At 50.9% G+C, this 21245-nt stretch overlaps 1 protein-coding gene across 2 annotated transcripts in view; it reads right to left on the bottom strand.

Moving 5' to 3' along the window:
• Positions 1–21245, bottom strand: part of EPHB1 (EPH receptor B1) — a 357658-nt gene that overhangs the window by 224713 nt on the left and 111700 nt on the right. For both annotated transcript variants that reach the window (XM_004588331.3, XM_058657114.1), the window contains exon 3: positions 8476–9157. In XM_004588331.3, coding sequence (XP_004588388.1) covers positions 8476–9157 — 682 coding nt within the window. The remainder of the gene's footprint in view (positions 1–8475; positions 9158–21245) is intronic.

The raw sequence follows: 21245 nt of genomic DNA on the forward strand, positions 1-21245 counted from the left end.
AAGTCACACAGGGAATCCCAAGGGCAAAGAGCAGGGACACCAAAGGGGCAGAGGGTCTCTGCCTAATTGGGAACGTTGGGGCCAACACAAATGGCTCTAGTTGCAAGTTCTCAACTTGCAGGGGCAATGAACAATTTGTGAAGACGTTAGTGTCTGGAGCCTGCCTCCCATATTGGAATGCTGGTGTTCAAGTCCCAATTTTGTTCAGTTTCTTGGTGCACACCCCGGGAGGCAGCAGGTGATGGTCCAGATAGTGAGGTTCCTGCTATCTGCCTTGGAGACCCTGATGGAGTTCCAGCTCTTGGCTTCAGCCTGGTCCATCCTTGGCTGAGGTGGGCATTTGGAGAGTGACCTAATGGATGTCAAGACCTCTCTCAGGCTCTCTCCCTTTCACTTAGATAAAAGGAAGTCTATGGTGCTAGGAAAAAAGTGAGCAAGAAAGCATGCCTGTGAGCCAACAGTAACTGAAAATGGGCCAAAGAAGCCAAAAGAAGCTCTAGAAACACAAATGATAGACAAACAGTATCTTTTTTTTCACAAAGACAGTGGGAGAGAAAAAGCAACTGTGCTTTCTAATGAATGATCTTATGATCAAAATGTGTGCATACATGTTAATAATTTCAATGACAAAATCATTCATAATATTTACAGTTGACTTCAATGATAAACATTGATTTCCTGTGTTTTGCTATATGAAACAATCCATTTTTCATTGTCATTTGCATCTAGATGGTTTCCTAGAAAAAAAAAAGCTGAGAACAATGGATGGAAATAGCCATCTACTTATTAAAATTCTACCAATGAAATGTTTTTCTCTTCTCTCTTTTCAAATCGAGTCCAGAAAGAAGACACCCAAGAGACTCAAATCAACGTAGGAAGAAAAAGGAAAACAGGGGAAGGGTTGTGCCCAAAGATTCAGAGGGAAAAGACAAAGAACAAGCAAGGGAAGAAAAGCCCATTCACTGGTGCCCACACTGGCATGGAAGCGGGGCTGTGTGTGACAGACACAGAAGCCAAGTGCAAGCTCTGCACTCGCCTAATTCCCAGAACAGACAAGTTTTTGCCAAGTCCATGATTTGGCAGAGTCCTTGCATTTTGCATACAGTCTCAATGAGAAGCTCTATCCATCTCGTGCAACGAGCAGATTGTCATTTTCCACTTGAAACACACACGTTGCACTGACCTTATGTCCCCTGTCAAACTGAGGCAGATTCACCAACTTTTAGGGAAAAAGCTTCCTAGCACATGGGTTTGGGACCGCTCTGTTTCTGCTCTCCATGTTTGTGTACAACGTGTCACGCTATTGAACAACAGACAGGCGAGACCACTGCCATCCTGGTACTGCCTCCATCTGGCTCTGCCATCCTCACCTCCAACAGCATGTGCCTCAGGCTCTGTCGCCACCCAGCTTCTTGGGTGCTCCCCTCATCCATCACAGCTGGGATGTCTTCCCCTACACTCATCACAGCTGGGATGTCTTCCCCTACACCCCCCGGCAGCATCATTCCTCTTCCCTGATGTTCCACCCCTTTCTACAATTGTTGTTGCAGTTTGATTTGGTTTTCAGGTGACAGATGGCACAGGGCAGGCAGCAGAGATGCATCTCAGGCCTGGAGCTCTGAGAGGAAGCAGTAAGTGATGTGGGTGGCAGGTGCAGGCACCTTCCCTGCAGTTCCCCTTGCCAATGGAAAGGATCACTGCTCAGACTTCACCAACAACCAAGAAGTTTCTCACCAGAGGTGAGCTGATGCCAGTCTCATACCCTTGAACCTCTAAAACTAAGGACTATTCAATCTCTTTCTTTTGTAAGAGTCTTGATTCATTATTTTGTTATAGTAACACAGACAGCTTAAACCACCTAAAGAAATAATGAACAGAGGGACCATCCAGCTCAAATGATCTAACGAGTAAACTCTAACTGGAGGGAGGAATGCAAAGGTCAGACATGCCGAAACCCTCAAGGAGATGACCAGAGCAGAGTGCCACAGGTCATACCCACAGACGAGCAATACCAGTCCTGACCACTGAAGTATTGGCCACAGAAGCCCCTGGAATCAGTGGGCTGCTCCAGGCAGAGGCCAGGGACAACCTAGACAACAAAAGGCACATTTCCTTCCATCCCTCCCAGTGAACTAAGTCTTACCTTCAATGGAAAACCTTCAAACTGTTCGTTGAACTTCCATGAAGCCCAAGGTCTCTTCGGGACTTCCTTCCCCTCATCAACCTCTCCAGAGACATGCTGTGGCTGAGATGGTCTGCCCATGGCCTCCCTTGCCATCCACACATGGGAGCATAAGTCCAGGACCATCCACAGCTGCTCAGACTCACCCTGCAGCTGAGGGGCTGGGTGGGCACACAACAAGGACAGTTAGGGGTAGCTCCAGGAACCCAAAGCAGACCCCAGCAGACTTCTCAGTAGTAGAGCACATCTCTTCCGACCATGCCTCCTCAGCATCATCAACTAGTCCTTGAAATAAAAGTAGGAGAACCAACTGCCTTGCTAGATGACGGATACTCAAGCTCTTAGCCCAGCCAGTAAGGAAAGTGTAGACAGAACAGCTAGAGGCAGAGCATCCCCCCAGGGAGGGCAAGGTGCCTTTCAGTGCCGCAGCCAGTGCCCTGCCGACCACACAGAACATGCTCTGGGTGCTCTACCAGTGTTGGAGATGGATCTCTTTGCCCTTCAACATGGGATCCCTTCCGGCCTCAGCCTGGCCCAGCCAGGGCAGTTGCAGCCGTTTAGGAAGTGAATCACCAGACTGAAGAACTCTCTCTGGTTGTCTGTCATCTGTCTCGACCTCTTCCTCTGTCCGTGAGAGCCCTGGCCTTGGACTTGCCATAGAACACAAAGGCTGTGGTGTTGTGTGACCTTCTCACAAACACACTACTAGACAGAAGTTGGTTATGAGTGAGACTGAGCTACAGGTTAGCCCTCAAGGGCCCATGCTGGAGTCCCACATGAGAGCCAGGAAAGGCCCTCAACCTGCCCTCTAACTCTGCTCTGTCAGCACAAAGCCTTTCACTCGGCAAGGTCAAGGTGGCCTGCCCAGACACTGTGACCTATCTGAATGGCTCACAGAAGCACACGGCAGCTCTCAGGAGGCACGCTGCTGCTTCCCAGAGAGCCCATCGAGAAGATGGTGACTGTAAGGGGGCAGCCCTGTGCTGACACCCAGCTCCAGGGAGCTGTGCCTGGACGTCAGAAAAAGCACAGACTCACACCGAGGATTTGTGGGAAGATGTGATGTCCTAGAAGACACCTGTTGCATTTGTGAGGATGGCTCATTCCAACAGCTTTCCATCCAAAACCAGAGGCAAGCCATGGCCTCCTCAGATCTGACTTCAAATTCTGACTCGGACATTAAGCAGCTGTAGCTTTCCACACTACAGCCCAGAAATGCTCTCTGGCATCCCCGTCTCCTTGGAAACATGGGGGGCAATGAGAACAGCATGCTGGAGGTGGGGGTGTTCTGAATGGACCCTTCCCCTCCACTCACCAGAGGTCTGGGTGAAGTACACAGTGACACCACTGGATCCCGAGCCTTGCGGTTCTTCCCATACGTGGCCTCAGCCATCTCTCTTAACAACATAGCTTTACCAAATCGTGGGAGATTGTCAAAACAAACCTGGGCAGCTCACACACATGAACATTGCCCCACCATCCTCAGGGCCCCTAGCGCTGACCCAGGGCAGTCGCAAGGGTTTTGTCGACACTGGTGGAACGGGAGTCTTCCCGAGGCAAGAGGGACTGCACCAAGCACAGTCAGATTTGGAACCCCTGCCACTCCCAGAGCATGGCTCGCTGGCGCCCGTGCTGCGGTCGAGCGTCCCTCCAGCTTAGCTTGGTGCTGCTCATGTCTGCGTCACAGCCCATTACACCCAGCCAATTACATCTGCTTCCTCTCTGGAGGGCACTGGGCCGGGCCACCACAGGAAGCAGAGGAGGCCCAGGAGGTTTCTAGATGAAGTAACCTGTTGGGAAATCTTATTATGAAGCTCATCTTACAGGGCTGCAGTGTTAATGACCCTGGCTTCCCTTGGCCCTCAGCAGAGCTGGTCTCCCTGGGGCTTCAGGGGGAGGACAGTGGGCTGTGCCTTTCCTCTTACTCGCCAGCCAATTGCTGATGGGCCCTAAAGGGCAGCATATACATGCATGTGAGCGTATGTGCACACACATGTACACACACACACACACACACACACTCTCTCTCTTGGGCTACTGGCCTTTGTTTGCTCTTTCACCATTTCAAGAAGAGATGAGCCCCTGGGCTGGGACCCGCAACCCTCTGGGAGATGGAAATAGACCTTGGAATAGGCCTGTTTCCAAGAGAAGGTAAATTAGATGCATTTTTCTCCACCTTAGAATCCGCAGATTTTTCGTCCCAACTCCCCCAGGCTTATACAATGGCTCATCCCAGCTGCTCAAGTTGACAAAGGCACTGAAACCGCTGAAAGGTTCAAAATGTCCCTTGAGTTTCCAGGCGTGAAGGAATTTGCGTATAGGTAGGAAATTACCAAGAAAAAAAGCTCTACTTGGAGAGGGGAGAGAGGAGTGAAGAAGCAGCTCCAGAGGAACAGAAGGTCTGTTGGGAGATGGCAGGGAAGTGTCCAGGACAGCACTGTGGATCTGCCAGCCCTAGCTCAGGGCTTGGGCCCATGCGGTCAGGCAGCTGGACAGATGCCGGACAGGAAAGTAGATGTGCCGATAACCAGCCTTCAGCTAGTACAGCAAAAGCTGTGACAATGCCACATGGTTCCCCAGTTAAAGGACTTGCATCCTTGGCCCAGGCCTGATGGGCACACCCAAGCAGCGACAACAGGAGACATGTAGGTTTGACCACACCATGTGGTCAGCAGTGGCACCCTCGGTGTTCTGAGTAAGCCAGCGATGATGGACTATCTTTCTCTGCATCCCTCCATAGTCTCAAGCTCCCTGTCCCTCTTCAACTGTCTAGAACCTTCCCTGGATTCCCCCAGCAGGAGTGCAACACCACGTCTAACTGTCCAGCCTTCACAAAGACATAGCCACCATTCAAGGCACAGTGATGCTCTGCACAATATGAATCAGCGGCGCTATCCATAGTGGTGCAGGGTCAGGGTCAAGGAGAGGAGTAGAGCAGAATCAGTTACAGCATTGTCATTTCCATTGTTCCCACCGTGGCTGCAGAGGGAGGTGAGTGGGGCTCCTGGAAACTCCAGGAACTGTGACCAGGTGGGTAAGCCAGGCCCTCAGGGGATACTCAAGAGCAAGACAGTCCTACAGGGGCACTGTGTGCCAGCTAGGGGCTCGCTGCCCAGGGCAGCCAGAGGCATCTGTTTGGCAAGTTGCATCGTGTCTCAAACAGCTGGGTGAAGAGAACACCTTGCCTGACTTCTCCCTTGCCAATGTTGTTCCCTCATGCCCACTCTACTCTGAGCTGGTGCAACATTTACCACTTTGCAGCACACAGAGAGAGGTTGCAGAGACCCCAGCCTGGACCTCTACAGGTTCCATGAGCCCTCCTGGAGAGAGCTGCCAAAGCCACTCACCTGAGCAGGGAAGGGGACAAGGGGAGACAAATTTAGGATTTCTCACAAATGCATGATTCTATGAATGCAGATTTTGAAGCTTGGGTTTGTGAGCCATTTTCTTGCAAGGAATCCTCTCAGAGAGACCTACGGCTGATGCAGTGAGAACACCTGGCCAGGGCAGCAAGGCCGTCAGCATGCCTCTCCCTGAATGGCTCCAGCATGGGTGCAAAGCCGGAAGGTGGGCTTAAGCCCAGCAGCCCTTCAGAAAGCACACCAGCCACTCGCTGCACCTCCTAATACCACAGGTTCTGCCCATGGTTTTCCCCCCTCCTCACCTCCCAGCTCTCCTTCTCCCCAGCCTCCCTTCTCACAGCAGGAACAGCTCTAGGCCAGGATGACTCTCCTGCCCGGCTGGGCTGCCTAATTGGTCTCCAGGTGCCTCTGCACCACTGAGCTGCTGGCCGGTCATCACGGCTTTGACAGGAGAGACAAGTGGAAAGCCCCGGAAGCCAGGCTCCCGCCCTGCCTGAGACACCATCCTTCCGGAAAAGGGCAGGTAACCAGAGGCCGGAAGCCTCCTCCTCCCACCTGCCTGCAGAACAGACATCGGTAAAGTCGAGGGAAGAAAACAAAGCGGAACAACATGCCAGCATGAACCACAGCAGCCAGGTTCACCCTGCCTTGTCCAGGAACGTGGATTTTCAGGGCTGTGCTGGGCGGCAGTGGCTGCTGGAGGGTCTCCATTTCTCGCCCACAAACTTCCTGCCATCTGCCATTCTTACTACTTGCACTGAGAAGTTCATCCCGGGGCTACTATGGTGAATGGGGCATCGTTCCCACCCTGCAGCATAGCATAATATTCCAAACAGTGAACCTTCCTTAGAAGACTTACCATAGGGACCAGTCATTTGGGCCCACACCCACCAAGATGGCCTTGCATGCCATGGGGTCCCCCAAGGCAGAACTCTGTGGGCCCTGGGCTATGCGGTCCAGTTCAGCCAGACAGCAGAGTGCAGGGGATACATCTTCATGTTCTTGAGAAAGAGGGGAAACAGCAGCCCCCCAGCCCTCTCCCCTGGATCACCGAGCCACAGGAACCATGAGGCCACCTGACCCTGTACTCCCTGAAATACCTCCAAACTCAGCTGCCCCAGGTATCCATTCCCCTCACTCTCCAGAGATCAGGGACGCCCACTGAAGCCCAGGACAAGGTCACAGCTGGGTCCAGAGAAGGTGAATAAACCACCTGGATTTTAAATGTTGGTCGCCTACCTCTGTTGCCGAAAGCCCTTCCAGCTTTACTGACATGGGGTACTGACAGCAGTCAACCCCACCCCCGCATCCTCAAAAAGAGAAAAGTTCCAATTAGCCCAAGGAAAGGAAAATCCTATTCCCGGAGTCCCAATTAAATCAGAACCAATCAATGCTTGCTCTGGCTCCTGCCGTTCTGCTCAGGAAATAATGAGAAAAGCATGAGGGTCCCGGCCAGCAAGTGTAGTGTGGCGGCCCTTGGAAGCCCAGGAAAATGGCCTGTGTGCTTCCATGAGCGTGCTTGGCAGCTTTTGCACCTGCACATTTAAGAACTCAGTCTGGTGCCCTGGTCCTCACTCTGAACCCCAACAAGTGCCAAAGCAACAAGTGCCCACCGCCCCTTGCCCTATCAAAGAGACACACTGTGGGACCAGGCCAGCCAGCTAGAAATCTGTCTACACTGATTCATCACTGGGTCCCTCTGCACATCCTCCATCGCAGCACCATAACCAGGAATCCAATAAGGACACAAAGACCCAGCCCTGCCTCTCAGCAGGCTTTAGAAAGCTCTGGGAGTATCCAGGGTCCCAGCCCTTCCCAGAGCCCACAGGACAGCAGAGCCCATAAGCATGGGTAACCCCGTGCAGGCATCTCGTCAGTAGGTGTCTGGGGAGCAGGGAAGTCGAGAGCTAAACAAACACCGGCTGCTCCAGTTTTGAGCAGAGAGCGCAGAGGCAGGAGGCCCACAGTGGAGGAAAGAAGGCCCAAAGAAACTCCCAACTCCAAAGCCCTCGGCCCCCCCAGGGAATGTCAGGGTCAACATGGAGACCCAAGCAAGACCACTGGCAAAATCCAATCAGGGAAGGCCATTCTCTTCTCTTTCCCACTCCAGGACTCCCCTGTTGTCAACTTCCATGACTTAGGTCATACCCAGGTGGTAAGGCCTGCACACGCTCTGGTGACCCTACAACAGACTGAGCCTATAGCCAAGTCAACACATGCACTCCTCATACACGGTCTCTGGGGCCAATGAGAGCACAGTGGCACCCTACCACAGCCATGTTGCAAAGTTTCCAATTGCTCTGCATCATTCGGAAGCCAAAGGCAACACAAGACAGGACATAGTCCCTCTCCCCCTCCAACAATCTCATCTCATTCCAGGGCCTGGCACTGAGCCCCTGGAGAAAGACAGCCAAGCCACAAGGCTTTGAGTTAATGAACTACATGGTTTCTGTACCAAGCTGAATGCTGTGGGATCTGGACTGAAGTGAACGAAAAATATTTTCTAAATTCAGTCACTTCTCCATTACCCTTGAGTGAACTGCCCATGACAACCCAAATTCTTCAAGCTCCAGAGCTTGAGCTTAAGGCTAGATGTAGGATGTAGGGGTGTGTGTGTGAGAGAGAAAGAGAACGAGAGAGAGAAAGGGGGAGAGAGAGAGAGAGGAAAGATTACGTTTGTGTCCCCAAACTAAATATCACCAAGTGGTTATTAAGTGATTTTCCACTGATTATAATTCTCCCCATCTCTTCCTCCCAGCATGAATACGAACAGCCCGGTTGGATACAAGGAGAAATTCATCAGGCCCAGCACTGGGAACAGCAGCTCTGTGGGGTTTTCTCATTAAGCCACCAGCCTCCTTCAGCTCCCGCAGGACCCAGAGCTGAAGGCAGGAGAGCTTGCAGGGGCCACCGAGGGCCATGAGGACTTACCCTTGCACGCCACGCTGTTCTCAGGCTCATAGCCGGGCTTGCAGGTGCAGCGCCCGATGGGCACCATCCACTCCCCATCCCCGTTACAGTAGAGCTTGATGGGCACGTCCACTTCCTCTGCATTGGGGATGCACGTACCTCGTGCGATGACCAGGGATGTGCTCTCTGCCCCCGTCATGGTCTCCGGGAACACGGCAAAGTTTTGCACAATACTGGGGCACTTTTTAAAGAAGACGCGGACAGAAAGCAGAGACATGCAGGCTCCATAGTCCTGGAAAGCGAGGTAAAAGCCATTCCGAGTGAGAGGCCCGAAGCTCCTGACTTCCGTGTTGACCTTCATTAGCCTCCCGCCAAAGTCCACCTGGGAGAAGCTCTCGTCCGCAGCTATGGTGTCAACTTTGAGGTAGGGGGCTTCAGACCAGAAGGCCGACTTCTTGGTGGCGATGACAGAGTCCGTCTCGTAGTAGTACAAGTTGAAGGTCTCCTTGCAGGAGCCGGGGACATTGGGGAGGCTGCTGCAGTCCCTCACGGTGAAGCGCATCTCTGCATAAATGCGGTGGGCGCCGCGACGGTTGATGTACGTGGTGAGCAGCCAGTTGTTCTGGTTGGGCTCGAAGACATTGCACACCTGGTACGTGCGGATGGTGTTCAGGTTCTCATCGTAGCCACTGACTTCTTCCCACTGAACCACGCAGGCCACAAAGACAAAAAAAAAGGTGGGGGGAAATGAGGAGACAGCAAGAAGCAGAGCAGCTGAAAATCCTGGGGCTGGAAGCCACCGCACCTCAGTGCAGTCCAGGTGCTTGACCTGAGAAATGTGTGTCTCTAGCCCTAAGCTGATTTCCCAAGCCCCCTTCACCTCTCTGCAGCTCATCCCATCACTGAAGACTTCACACTAGAACACCCCTTTAACCTGACCCCCAGCTCTCATGCTGTGGTCAAGCCTCAGGACCACCACTGTGACAAGTTACAGCTGTCAGCAGGTGTGATGGAAGACCCAGCCTCTATTCTCAACAGCCACTGCATGGATGAGGGTCCCCTGGTGTGACATCACCATCTTGGAAAGCCCCACCTATAAACCTGATTGCTTTATGATGGTAAATGCTTTTGCATCTCTGAAAAACATGTGAGTGTAAAGCTTTTCCAGATTTCTCAATACACTTCCAGTTTCACTAACTTTAGTCTCAAACCTCACTCTCCTGTGAAACACTAGTCAGAGAGCTGCTGAGAGAGACCCTTCATGGAGAACATTAGGCTCCACTGTTGGCAAATTTTATGCAAAGATGCCTCAAAGGGGCATGTCAGGGGGCATTAGTTGGGGAAGGGGAGTAGTTAATGAAATTCACCCTGTAGACTAGGGCATCCCCCGCCACCACCACCTTCAGCAGCCCTGTTGTCCTCGAAGAACACAATTGGAAGCAATACCACTCAGTTATTCCAGCAACTTGGAAAACTCCATATTACTATCTTCAATTTTTCTATGAAAAGAGATCCTTCATGTGCAATCTGTCCTCCCCGCTCTGCCCCCAAGCCATGTGGTTGTAAGCAGAAAGAAGCTAGAGCGGAAGTATGTGGAATGGCCACGGAAAGCTACCACGGAACCTGCAGAAGCTATTCCAGCATCAGGCATATGGGAATGGGTGGGAGGCAGGGAAAGAGCCTACATGGACAAAGTTTTGCACAAAGGTAAAGAACTGCCAGGGCAGGTGTGTCATGCACAGCGGGTTAAAGCCACTGCCTACCAGGCTGGCATCCCACACTGCAGCGCTCGCCCAAGTCCTGGCTGCTCTACTTCTGATGTGGCTCCCTGCTAATGCACCTGGGAAGGCAGTAGAGGGCAGACCAAGTACTTGTGGCCCTGCCTCCCAAGCAGCAAAGCCAGATGGAGTTCCTAGTTGCACACAATGGCACGGCCCAGCCTAGGCCATCACGGCTCTGCATGGCGTGAGCCCACAGGCGGAGAGGGAAGCAAACAGCTGCCCATGTGTTGGAGTTCTTAGAATCCTGGTCCCCAGCACTGAGGCTGCTGCCAAGAATGAAAGCTAAGGGTATGTTCTACGTGCACAAATCAAATGAGACACAAGAAAATATAACAGATGCAGATCTTTGACTCCTGTGTAGTTGTGTTCAAGGTAGCCAAATCATATCCCTTTGTTCAAACACTGAATTCATTGTTCATGAAACATAGCACAGAGCTTCCACGTATGAACCTGATTCTTCACGAAGGGAACTACAAACCAATTGTGAGTGTAAGGAAAACACACTACAACAGTGGAGGCAGGAAGACAGAGGCGGGGCTGCCCTTAAGCTGGACCAAGGACATGTGTGAGCAAGGTGCACTGCTGAGCGAGGGAAAGCTGGGCCTGCCACCTCCAGACCTCCGCTCCCAAGGACGCACCTGACCTGTCATTTAGCTAGGCCTTCAGGCAGCTGCTCCTGTCAACATTTTCAGAGCACCTGTTCCCTCCCCATCCTGACGTCACAGCTTCCTACATGATCCCCGGGCAAGTTCAACAGCAGGCACATGGGCCATCCCGCTTCCTGCTCCAGGTAGTCTCAATCCTGCCCACAAAACACTTGATCCCAGATCACCACCACAGTCCCTCACGGCTCTCCCTGATTTACCTGGCCAGCTGTGATGGCCACAGGTTAGTCTGTTTCCACCTCCAGGAGCACTCCCACACTGTACGTTCCACCTCGACCCTTCCTGTTCTGTGCTTGAGTGACTCCAACTCTGGGAAACAGCCGGCTGCCAGGGTACACTCCCCAGACCCAGCTAGCACCCCAACCTTGTGCTTTTGCATTACTGGGGTCCCCACTTTGAGAACAGACTTCCAGGAAGCAGGGCAATCCCCTGTGACATTCTGCCTGCATCGTAGCTTCCATCCAGCCCTTGTGCAGTCCACGGTGCACCACAGGGCACCAGGGGCTCTGCTCCCAAGCCTCCACCTCAGGACCCCAGGGAAATGAGATCTCAACTCTATGTGGCTCGTGGAGAACATAAATTCCCACTGTCACACCTCTCCTGCAAGTTGCTTAATTTCTTATTGACTCTCTAAATGTAAAGGGACCACTCTTTCTTCCTTCATCAAGACTGGGCAAGGTTCTATTGAAATGCATGTGCTCAGGCTCCGTTCTGCCTGCCTGGGTTTGGCAGGGACCAGAAAGCAAAGTAAAGAAGTGGCCAACAGTGTTTCCCATTGGAAATGCAGCACGCCCTCCCTTCCTGAAGCTTCACACACAGCCACATTTTCCCAGCTGACCCTGTGACTTCTGAGGAGGGACTGGCTTTTCTGCCCTGTTCCGCACTTGTTTAAACACAGCAGATCTCCTGGAACCAGCGTTCCAGCTGAGACTGGACACAAACATAAGGCCTCTGGGTTGAGGATGGATGGTGAAGCTCGGAGGCGGAACCGCCCACGACTAAATGCGACTCTGTCTGTCAGCCGCCACTCCCGGACAGGAAACTCATCCTGTGGGTGATCGGCTGCCCAGGAAATACACTCGACAAACATTCCCACTCACAGAGCTGCCACACGGAGAACATTCATCTCCGAAAATAACACTGATGAGTATTACAAGACCCGTCGTAGGTAATTGTTTCCAACATTAACCTCTCCGAGCCTCAGTTTTCTCATCTGTAAAATGAGGAATCGTCCTGGCTGACCTCGAGCTGTTAAAATTCTACAGACCTAATTGATTCTGTGACAGCTCCTTGGGGAGCGATCAAAGCAAATTAGGGAGAGTGCAGCTGTGTATTCAAAGGGAAGGAGGTGGAAGAAAGGAAAAGAGCTTCCTGGTATTCACAGAAGACTGTCACAGCGTCTCTCTCCCATTTAGCCACCCTGCCACCCCCAGCCCCATTTTCCTGCCTCTCCCGTGAGCAGGTGCCACTGCAGTAGAATACAGCGACAGGGTGGGCCAGGAGAGGTGGAAGCGTTCTCCCGAGCACACAGCTGCTGGGGTGGGGTTGTTGAGAAAAGGAAGACGGGGGTTGACGAGATGAGGGTGGACGGCACTGCCTGCAGGGAGGGACACACACTGCCATTCGTTGATGATGCTCAGAATCAGCCTCAGCACTTTAGGGCTCAACTTCCCTCATTCGTCAGCCAGAAGGCAGTAAAGGCACGCCAGCTCTACACTAGGCATTCTACTAACCACCAGGGATACTGCACGGGGAAGCTTGTAATCCCTAATTAGAACACCGTGATTAAAGTCACTAGACATCCGCAGCCGTGCTCATCATGGCAATGGGAGGCAAAGAGAAGGGGTGCACCTGCTACCCAGAACACGCAGAGAAGGATAGAGCACATGTGTACATGGGCAGCAAGTGCAAAGGGCCTGTGGTGGGAAAAGGCACCCTGGTGCCACTGAGAAGCCTCAGGAATATGACCGAGAGGGAAAGAGGGTGTGGGGGTAGGAGTCTGGATTTCAGTCTGATGAGTCCCTGGGAGGACAAACACAGGCAGACACCAGGCAGGAGAGCAGCTGGAGAGCAGCTGGAGCTCACTGGGCAGGAAGTCACTGCAGTGGTCCAGGCAGCAGGCTCTGGTGGATTGGCCCAGACTGGTGGGAGGTGGAAAGAGACTTTGGGCAAGCAGCTCCAGGCACTCTCTGAGCACAGTGAGATGGCCGTGAGTCCCCTCAACACTCCGTCCAGCCAGGTTTCCACCTTCCCAGACCTTGGGATGCTGATTCCCAGCACAACCTCCCTCCTCTTTCTTGACCAGCCTTGAGTACACTTCCCTATAGCAGCCCAGCTTCCTGCTCAGGGCCAGATGCTTGGACCCAAAGCCTGAGCTGGCATGTGCTCACTGCCCTCAAGTCCACTTCCTGCAGATCAGCTCTATTCAATGGCCCTTCCAGGCCTCCACTTCTAGGCATCTGACAAATTGCCTCTTGTGCTCCTTCCGGTAATTATCTCCTCCCATTACGAACAACAGCTAAACCCTAGAACTGGCTTATCAGATTGGCAAAAAATTAAACAGATATAATATCAAGACTTGGTAACAATGTGGGGGAAAGGGCACCAGTGCCCAAGCCTATGGGTGGAAGTGTTAGGCCAACCCCGTGGTTTCCCTCAACAGGGAAAATGTGGGCCAAAACTCAAAGCAATGGGCAAAGGTAAATCATTTTTAAAAATTGTTGTGATCATTGGGTAGCTCTCTGGCAAAATCAGAACTGCATCCTCACATCACACCTGACCAGGGTTAATTCCCAGTGAGTCAAAGATTCAAACATTAAAAATGAACCCTAAAATTTACTAGAGAGGCCATGGAGACAATCTATTACACTGATTGTAACATTTAATCCAGAAGCCATAAGATAATAGATCCAGGGACCAGTTTGTGGCACAGCAGTTTAAGCCAGATTAAGCTGACATTCCACAGAAACGCAGGCTCAAGTCCCGGCTGCTTCACTTTCAACCCAGCTCCCTGCTAATGTGCCTGGGAAAGCAGCAGGAGATGCTCCTAGTTCGTTCTCTTCCACCCACACAGCGGACTCGGATGGAGCTCCAGTCTCCGGGGTCAGGCCTAGTCCAGCACCTCTTGCTATGGTTATTTAAGTGGTGAACCAACAAATGAATGACCACTCTCTGTCTTTCCCTCTCCTTCTCTCGTCACTTTGCCTTTCAAATAAATGAACAAATCTACTTAAACATGAACAGAATGATGAATTCAGCTCTATACATGGCCTGTCAGCGACAGAAGCAAAGTAAAAACACATAGATAAGTTTAATGAAAAAAAGTATTTTAACTTGTTATAGATAAAATCTCAATTTCCTTAATAAAAGAGAATCTGTAATAAAATAGAATGGAGAAAAGATAAACTGCTCATTGTTAAAGAAACAGATACAGTTTGTCAATGTAGAAAAATGGTTAATATTCCTGATTATAATAAAAATGATAATTAGTCATGTTGTGAAACTTAGAGTGGTCAAAGAATAGCATTTATTATTACACTGTTGGATACAGTGTGGGAGATAAAAATTCTGATGTATAGCTGAATAGAGAGTGCACAGAAATAATTTCTATGGAAATTGTTTTATTTCTCAAGATCACCACAGTGGATACACTTGACCCAACAGTTTCACTCAGAGATGTCCCTTCAGCTATAGTTTGAACTATGAAGTCAGGTACACACAGAGTTATTCAGTGTAGTGACCATCAAGAGCTTCCTTCAGGCCCAAAGCACCTGGAAATAGTGAGGCCTTAGGGGAACAGATGATGGTGACAATGCAGGGTGATTCTCAGAATTTTGTCTGAGTCTTCTGGGAACTTCGCACTGTAATGGTGGAAAGAAGTGCCATTTGTTGAGATTGAAATTTTCAGCAATGGGGACTCAGCCGAAAATGATTTCAGAAAATAAGATCCGGCATCTTTATTGGTGGAGTGATTTCCTGCTTGCAGCATGCTGATCTGACTATGGCTGAGGCACTCTACCGGATTCTTCAACATGGCCCCCAAGGCCTTTTGTACCTGTCCATCAAGTGGTGACCACAAGAACGAAAGATGAGCTGGCAATGGAATTCTAAGAAACAATGAAGTGCTGCTATGTAGACACCATGGATGTGCCTCTGAAATATGCTAAGCAAAGGAAGCTGTGTGTCTCATGGCGTACGACTCCACACACACTGAATGTTCAGAAGAGACAAATACGATACAGTAATAGTGTCCAGAGCTGGGGGCAGGGTAGGGGGAGTGACAACAAAAGGACATGAGAGAGATGAAGAGAACCTTCTTAATGGGATTGTAGTGATGGTTACAGCCAATTTACTAAAAATCATTGAACTACATGCTTAAAATGAGTCAACTCACAGCAGGAAAATAATACTTACATACAGCTTTTAAAAAAAAGAGCAACAAACAAAACAAAACAAAAAATCTTTACCACCGTTCAATCTGAACTTCTTCAACCTCTTTCAGTGCTGACCTGGCCTGTCATAGTTTGGATGCCATGGAAACTTCACGCCCCCGGGCCATCCCCTGTACCAATGATGTCCTTCTCATCCCTCTAGGGTGCCACGTAGCCACACAATCAAGTTTGTGGATGAACAAATGAGGCCTAAGTTGGGACAAAGGTGGCACCCAGAGAGGGACAGGTGGCCAAGAAAAAATCCCTAACACTGAGTGTGAGAGTGTGAGGGGTAGCATGAGGGTAGTCCAAAGACAGGATCCCATGCCAGAACACTGAATTTTCAGTCCAAAAGCAGCCATGATTTCTTACATAACCAACTCATAGTCACACTGTATGCTTCTTTCTAGAAAAATGTTCCTCCTATCTGGCCTCTTAAGACCCCAGGACCAAGCCCAGTGCAATAGTCTAACAGCCAAAGTCCTCACCTTGAATGCACTGGGATCCCATATGGGCACTGGTTCTAATCCCGGCAGCCCTGCTTCCCATCCAGCTCCCTACTTGTGGCCTGGGAAAACAGTCAACGATAGCCCAAAGCCTTGGGTCTCTGTAACCGCATGGGAGACCCGGACAGGATCCTGGTTCCTGGGTTCAGATTGATGCAACTGGACGTTGTGGTCACTTTGGGAGTGAATCAACTGATGGAAGATCTTCCTCTCTGTCTCTCCACCTCTCTGTATCTCTGACTTTGCAATAAAAATAAACAAGTCTTTAAAAAACAAACAAACAAACAAAAAGGCCCCAGGACCACTGCTAGGAGCTGCGATTAACTTCACTCCAGGACTAAAGCCCCAGTCTGCTGTTTGGGCAGAATCCTGGGAATGGGCCAGGCAGGGACACCAAGGGCCCAAGCCGGGCCACCCTTTTACTTCTCCGCACATGGAAACCAGGCCTTCTTCTGCTTCTTGATATTGCTAATACTTGACTTGCTAACTGTAGTGTAACACATAAAGCAGCTGCCTGCAATGCCAGAATCCCACAAGGGCTCCAGTTCATGCCTAAGGTGTTTCACTTTCAAGCCATTCCATGATAATGGCCCAAATTTTCAGTCACTTTCACCCATGTGGAAAACCTGGAAGAAGCTCCTGGCTCCTGGCTTCAGCCTGGCCCAGTGCTGATCCTTGCCGCCCCTGGGGGATGCGCCGGTGGCTGGAAAATATCTCTCCCTCTTTCCGTAACTGTCAAATAAATAAATCCTTACCAAAAAAAATGCCTTCTGAATCTATCCCATCCTCATCTTGGATGAATGGTTGCAAGACACAGAGCCAGAGAACAGAGGCACAGCCGGAAGCCACTGTAGATGATGCTGACCAAGACCTTTTGTCAATCAATAGGCAGAGCGAGGTTCACTGGCTAGCCCAAAGTCAGAGGGCTGGTCCATGGCAGGGCCAACCCCTTCCTGTTGTTTCTGCCATGACTTCTTCATAATTTCCCAGTTTATATTCCACTACCACGTCTCTGAATGCTTAAACCATGACTGAGTTTATTCCACACAATTTAGCATTGGATAATACACACTCTGAACTGTTGTTTAATTGCTCCGTAACTGCGACTTTGGTTTCTGCTACCAGCCTGTGAGCTCCTTGAGGACAGGGAACTGTGTGTTTTGACTGCTTTATTAATTCATTCCAACAGGCAAAATTTCTCACGCAGTTAGCGTCACAACACTGGTACAAAGCAACACATTTCCTTCAGTCAAGTCTCCCTCATCAGTGAATTTGTGTCTCATTTATTTTTATCTTGAAGAACCCCCATCAACATATAAGGCTTCAGTCACCACGAGCTACATCAACTTAACCTCGCCTCTCCCTCCCTGGCTATTTTACCGGATGCCTCCAGAAGACAAGGCATCTATCTGCAGGCCTGCCGCACCTCACTCTGCCTGACCACCCAGTTCCTTCCCCTGCTGGATGTCTAGGATGCAGCCCCCTCCACGCCCTCTTCCTTTGTTCTGCTCTCCTTCACACAGGATTAGCCGCCAGGTCCTTTGTGGCTTCTTTTCCCAGTCCTCCCTCTCCTCTCCCCATTGACTTCTGTTCCCTCTGCGGTGACTCTCCCAAAAATGCTTCCTAACGTCTGCCTCTCCACGTTCCTATATACACGTCCACCTCCCCTATGGACCTGCCCCAGAAGGCTGCGACTAAGCATGGATACCTATCCATACTTCCAGTACCTAGCCTTAAATACTGCTGCAAGACTGAAGTTATGAGCAAGGTTCTGATCTGTTCCTTAACTTCTCTGTTTCCTCAGCCCCCTGGCCCTTTGCTGGAGATTTCTTGCAGGCCACCAGATAAGCCTGTCTGTGAAAAGAAAAAACAAATCAGCCTTGCATGACCTACAGAATATTAACAGCCTTTGAAAGGGCAGCATTATTGATGCAAACAGACCCCCTGTCCTTGAGAGAAGCACAATAAAAAAAACAGTGACAGACGTTAGAAATACCTCTTCAGGTCTTCAGACCAGGACTTGATGTATGGGAAAGGCACTTCTAGGTTTGCCCCAAATCTACCTTTGCAAGGTCTTGCTAGGAAGCCAGGCTCCTGGGTCTGCTCCCCCGGTGGCCCAGAGTGCCTGTGCAATGCGGATGCTGCCCACGCACAGCTGGCTTGGCTGTTGGCTGCCAGGGTGAATGACTGTGTGTAGGTATGTGGAAACGTGCTCATGGGGAAGTGGACTATCAGATCTCATGTGTCTCTATGAACTGGGCCCCTCTCCATGGGCTACACTCGCAGCTGAATCCACACAGCCTTCTTCACCTCCAAAGGTGGGTTTGCATCTCAGAAATAGATGAAGGTCATTTGGAATCAAAGAATTGATGAATGAGATGGATAAAGCAGGCTAAGCAGTAACACTGATTGATCAATGATGAAGTGCCAAGATTTGGGCTAATTTGACTAGGAGCCGGTGCCAAGAATTCTGAGGAGACAGGGAAGGGTTTTCGACAACTGCCCCATGTCTGGACTGCTGCAAAGTTTCTACCTCCTACAGTGACCAATGGCAACCAGGATGCTGTGCACCGCAGCCTCCAAGGGTGGGCCTGGTGGGGAAGGCTTGTCCTGTGAATGCTGCCGTTCAAGGTGGGAGCACAGTCATTCAAAGTGTCTATTGGGCTTCTGGTAAACTAAGATAACAGCTACCTGGATTTGCTACAAACCCAGTTCACTTCATTCATCTTTTAAAATATATTATTTATTTGAGAGACAGAAAAGGAGAGACAATAAAAGAGAGAAACAAACTCGGAGCTGGGCTTGGCAAAGGCCAAGAGCCAGAAATACCAAGCAGGTCTCCCACAGGTGGCAGGAATCCAGGAACTTCAGTGTGGGACCCAGGAACATTAACCATGAGGCCAAAAAGCTACTCTTACATTTACAGTTCAATATCAGTTTCTCACAAATTCTAAAGTGCTCCTATTCCACAGTTGATAGATGTGAGCAAATATTACCGTGATGACTGCTCTTGAGCCATGATAGGCTAACAGCTGAAAAACGTCATTCTCTATCCAAAGGACTTAGCATAAGCCCACAGGACACTGGGCGCTGGTGTTGGAGCAGTGAATGACGTGGCCTGACACACTAATAGTGTGACCCAGAGGCAAATGGAGAAGCCAGGGATCCTAAGGAGCACAGAGGACAGTAGCGATGGGCAACAAGGCTGCCAGGAAAGGCATCCCTTTGAGCAGAGATCTGAATGGCACGCATGCAACAGGCTGGAGGGGACCTAAGACAGCGGACTTCCAGGTACAGGAAGCCACAAGAACGAACTCTCCAGGGCAGGAGTGGCCGCCGGGGAGAGCCTTGAGCAGCCTGGAAGCAGCTGACATGGCTGCAGAAAAACAAAAACCAGGGTAAAGTGGAAGGAAAAGAGGCTATTGAGGTGCCCAGGGGGACCCCACCTCTGCCAGAGACAACTTCCTGAGTTTCCTCACCTGCAGGAAGCCTTGATAACCTTACAGGGTGCTGCCAGCACCGGAAGATCCTGGCAGAAATGCATCCGCATCGTGCCTGCACAGGACACCCATTCAGGAGCTCCAATGACTGTCATTACTGTCATACCCATCTTCGTCAGGACTACGCTATCCTCGGGAGCCACTTGGGCTGAGTCACCGGGTGTGACAGCCATCTCAAGCTTCAATAAATAATCCTACCCTGTGGTCAGCAGAACGCCAGCATGGATAGACCAAACTCCCTCCCCTTGTAGACCCATGCGGATGGTCAGCAGCCCACTTCTGTTCCGCATTGGCTTACTGGGACTTCACCAGGTACAGGCCATCCCTGACCACCATCAGCCACTAATTCTCACCACCAGAGACACAGCTGGACTTGGCCTACAGGTTTTTGGGTCCATTCAGCTGTGTGCACCTGGTTATAGCTGCTGCAATTAGAAGCTGCCACTACTACAGAGGAAGATCCTATTGGGATTCTACTGGAGCCCACTTGGGCTGTGCAGAATCTCACAAGAGGCCAGAAATCTTGAGTGTTGCAAAGGGTTCAGTGCTGGGTTGGAACTGTTCGTCACCAAGCTTCCTCATTGCTCGGTCTGGAGCCCAAAGACAAACTATAGACAGGAGACCAAGCCTGAAAGGGCTCAGATATAACACAAGCTGGAGGGCTAATTGAAATGCAAAATGCAGTCCATGGGGTGTAAACTCCTACAAGCCCAGCGGGAGCTATCACTTAGTTTGCCAACCAACCAAGGCAGCATTGACTCAATGGCTCCCTGGAGAACTTGAACACCAGCTCACCTTCCAGATGCACAGGTCTGTGAGGACACCCATGGCCTCCCATTCATGGCCATGTTCCCATGGGATGTGCTACAGAAAGGGGTGGCCAAGTCAGAGTGCACACTCCTGAATGCCCAGCATCTTGGCAGCACTTCCACCACACAGGGGCACCAAGCAACGAAATGCCCTGAGCTACGGATTCATGGCAAGGACATACTCCATGGGACACTGAAGAGTACGTGCCTAGGGGCAAGAGATACAACGAGAATACTGTAGACTTTCCAAGATCAAAGCTCCACGAAATCCTATTGGACACATGGATGGTGGAGAAGGGCAGGAAATGTGGCAAGCAGGTGGAATACAGCCAAAGGTCAGGAAGGACAGTTCCAAGCTTAACAGAAAGAGACAGGGTTAAGGAGCATGGCTAGAATCCTGCCACACCCAGAACCAAGATCATGGTCACCCCAACATCAGCACGACAGTTACCTCTCCAGGCACTCAAGTCAGCCAGACCCAGATGCAAGCCTTTAAACTTGGTAACCCTCAGTTTTCTCTGTAATCTAGCGAGCACCTAGCTGGCAAGGTGGGTGTGAGGATCAGACATGAGCTGAAGCTGCAAGCTACTTAATCCCACAGGAGTGCCTCTGAACAGGTCAGCTGGGGTGGCTCTTGGCCCTGTAGGACACTCGCTCTTCTACTCTTTCCTTGCAAGGGTTGCTCGTGGACGATGATGTAGATAACCCACAGCCCCCTCTGCTGCCTCTCTGTCCGCCCCTGTGCGTGCCTGTGTGTCTCTCCTTGTGTGTGCACAGCCCTGGAGGCTGTGTGAGCCCAGAGGGAGTACCCCTTACTGCACAGAGATCCACACGCCGATCAAAGTCCCACTACTAGAGAGTGAGTCTGCAGCTTGTGGTCCAGACAGCACACTTGTCTTCGCAGGCTGGCACATGTCAGCCCGGGTCTCTGCCAGCATGCCAGGGAGTCACTGCAGTCTTGTGTCCCAGGACCGGGCTCCTCATCCACACATCCACAGCCCCTAGGCCACTGAAACCTCCACAATCAGCACAGCACTGCGTGCCAGGCCTGGCCTGGAGTGGGGTCCTCAGCCTGCATGACAGCTGCTGCTGCTGTTGAC

Source organism: Ochotona princeps, chromosome 30 (genome assembly GCF_030435755.1).
Source record: "Ochotona princeps isolate mOchPri1 chromosome 30, mOchPri1.hap1, whole genome shotgun sequence".
Classification (NCBI taxonomy): domain Eukaryota; kingdom Metazoa; phylum Chordata; class Mammalia; order Lagomorpha; family Ochotonidae; genus Ochotona; species Ochotona princeps.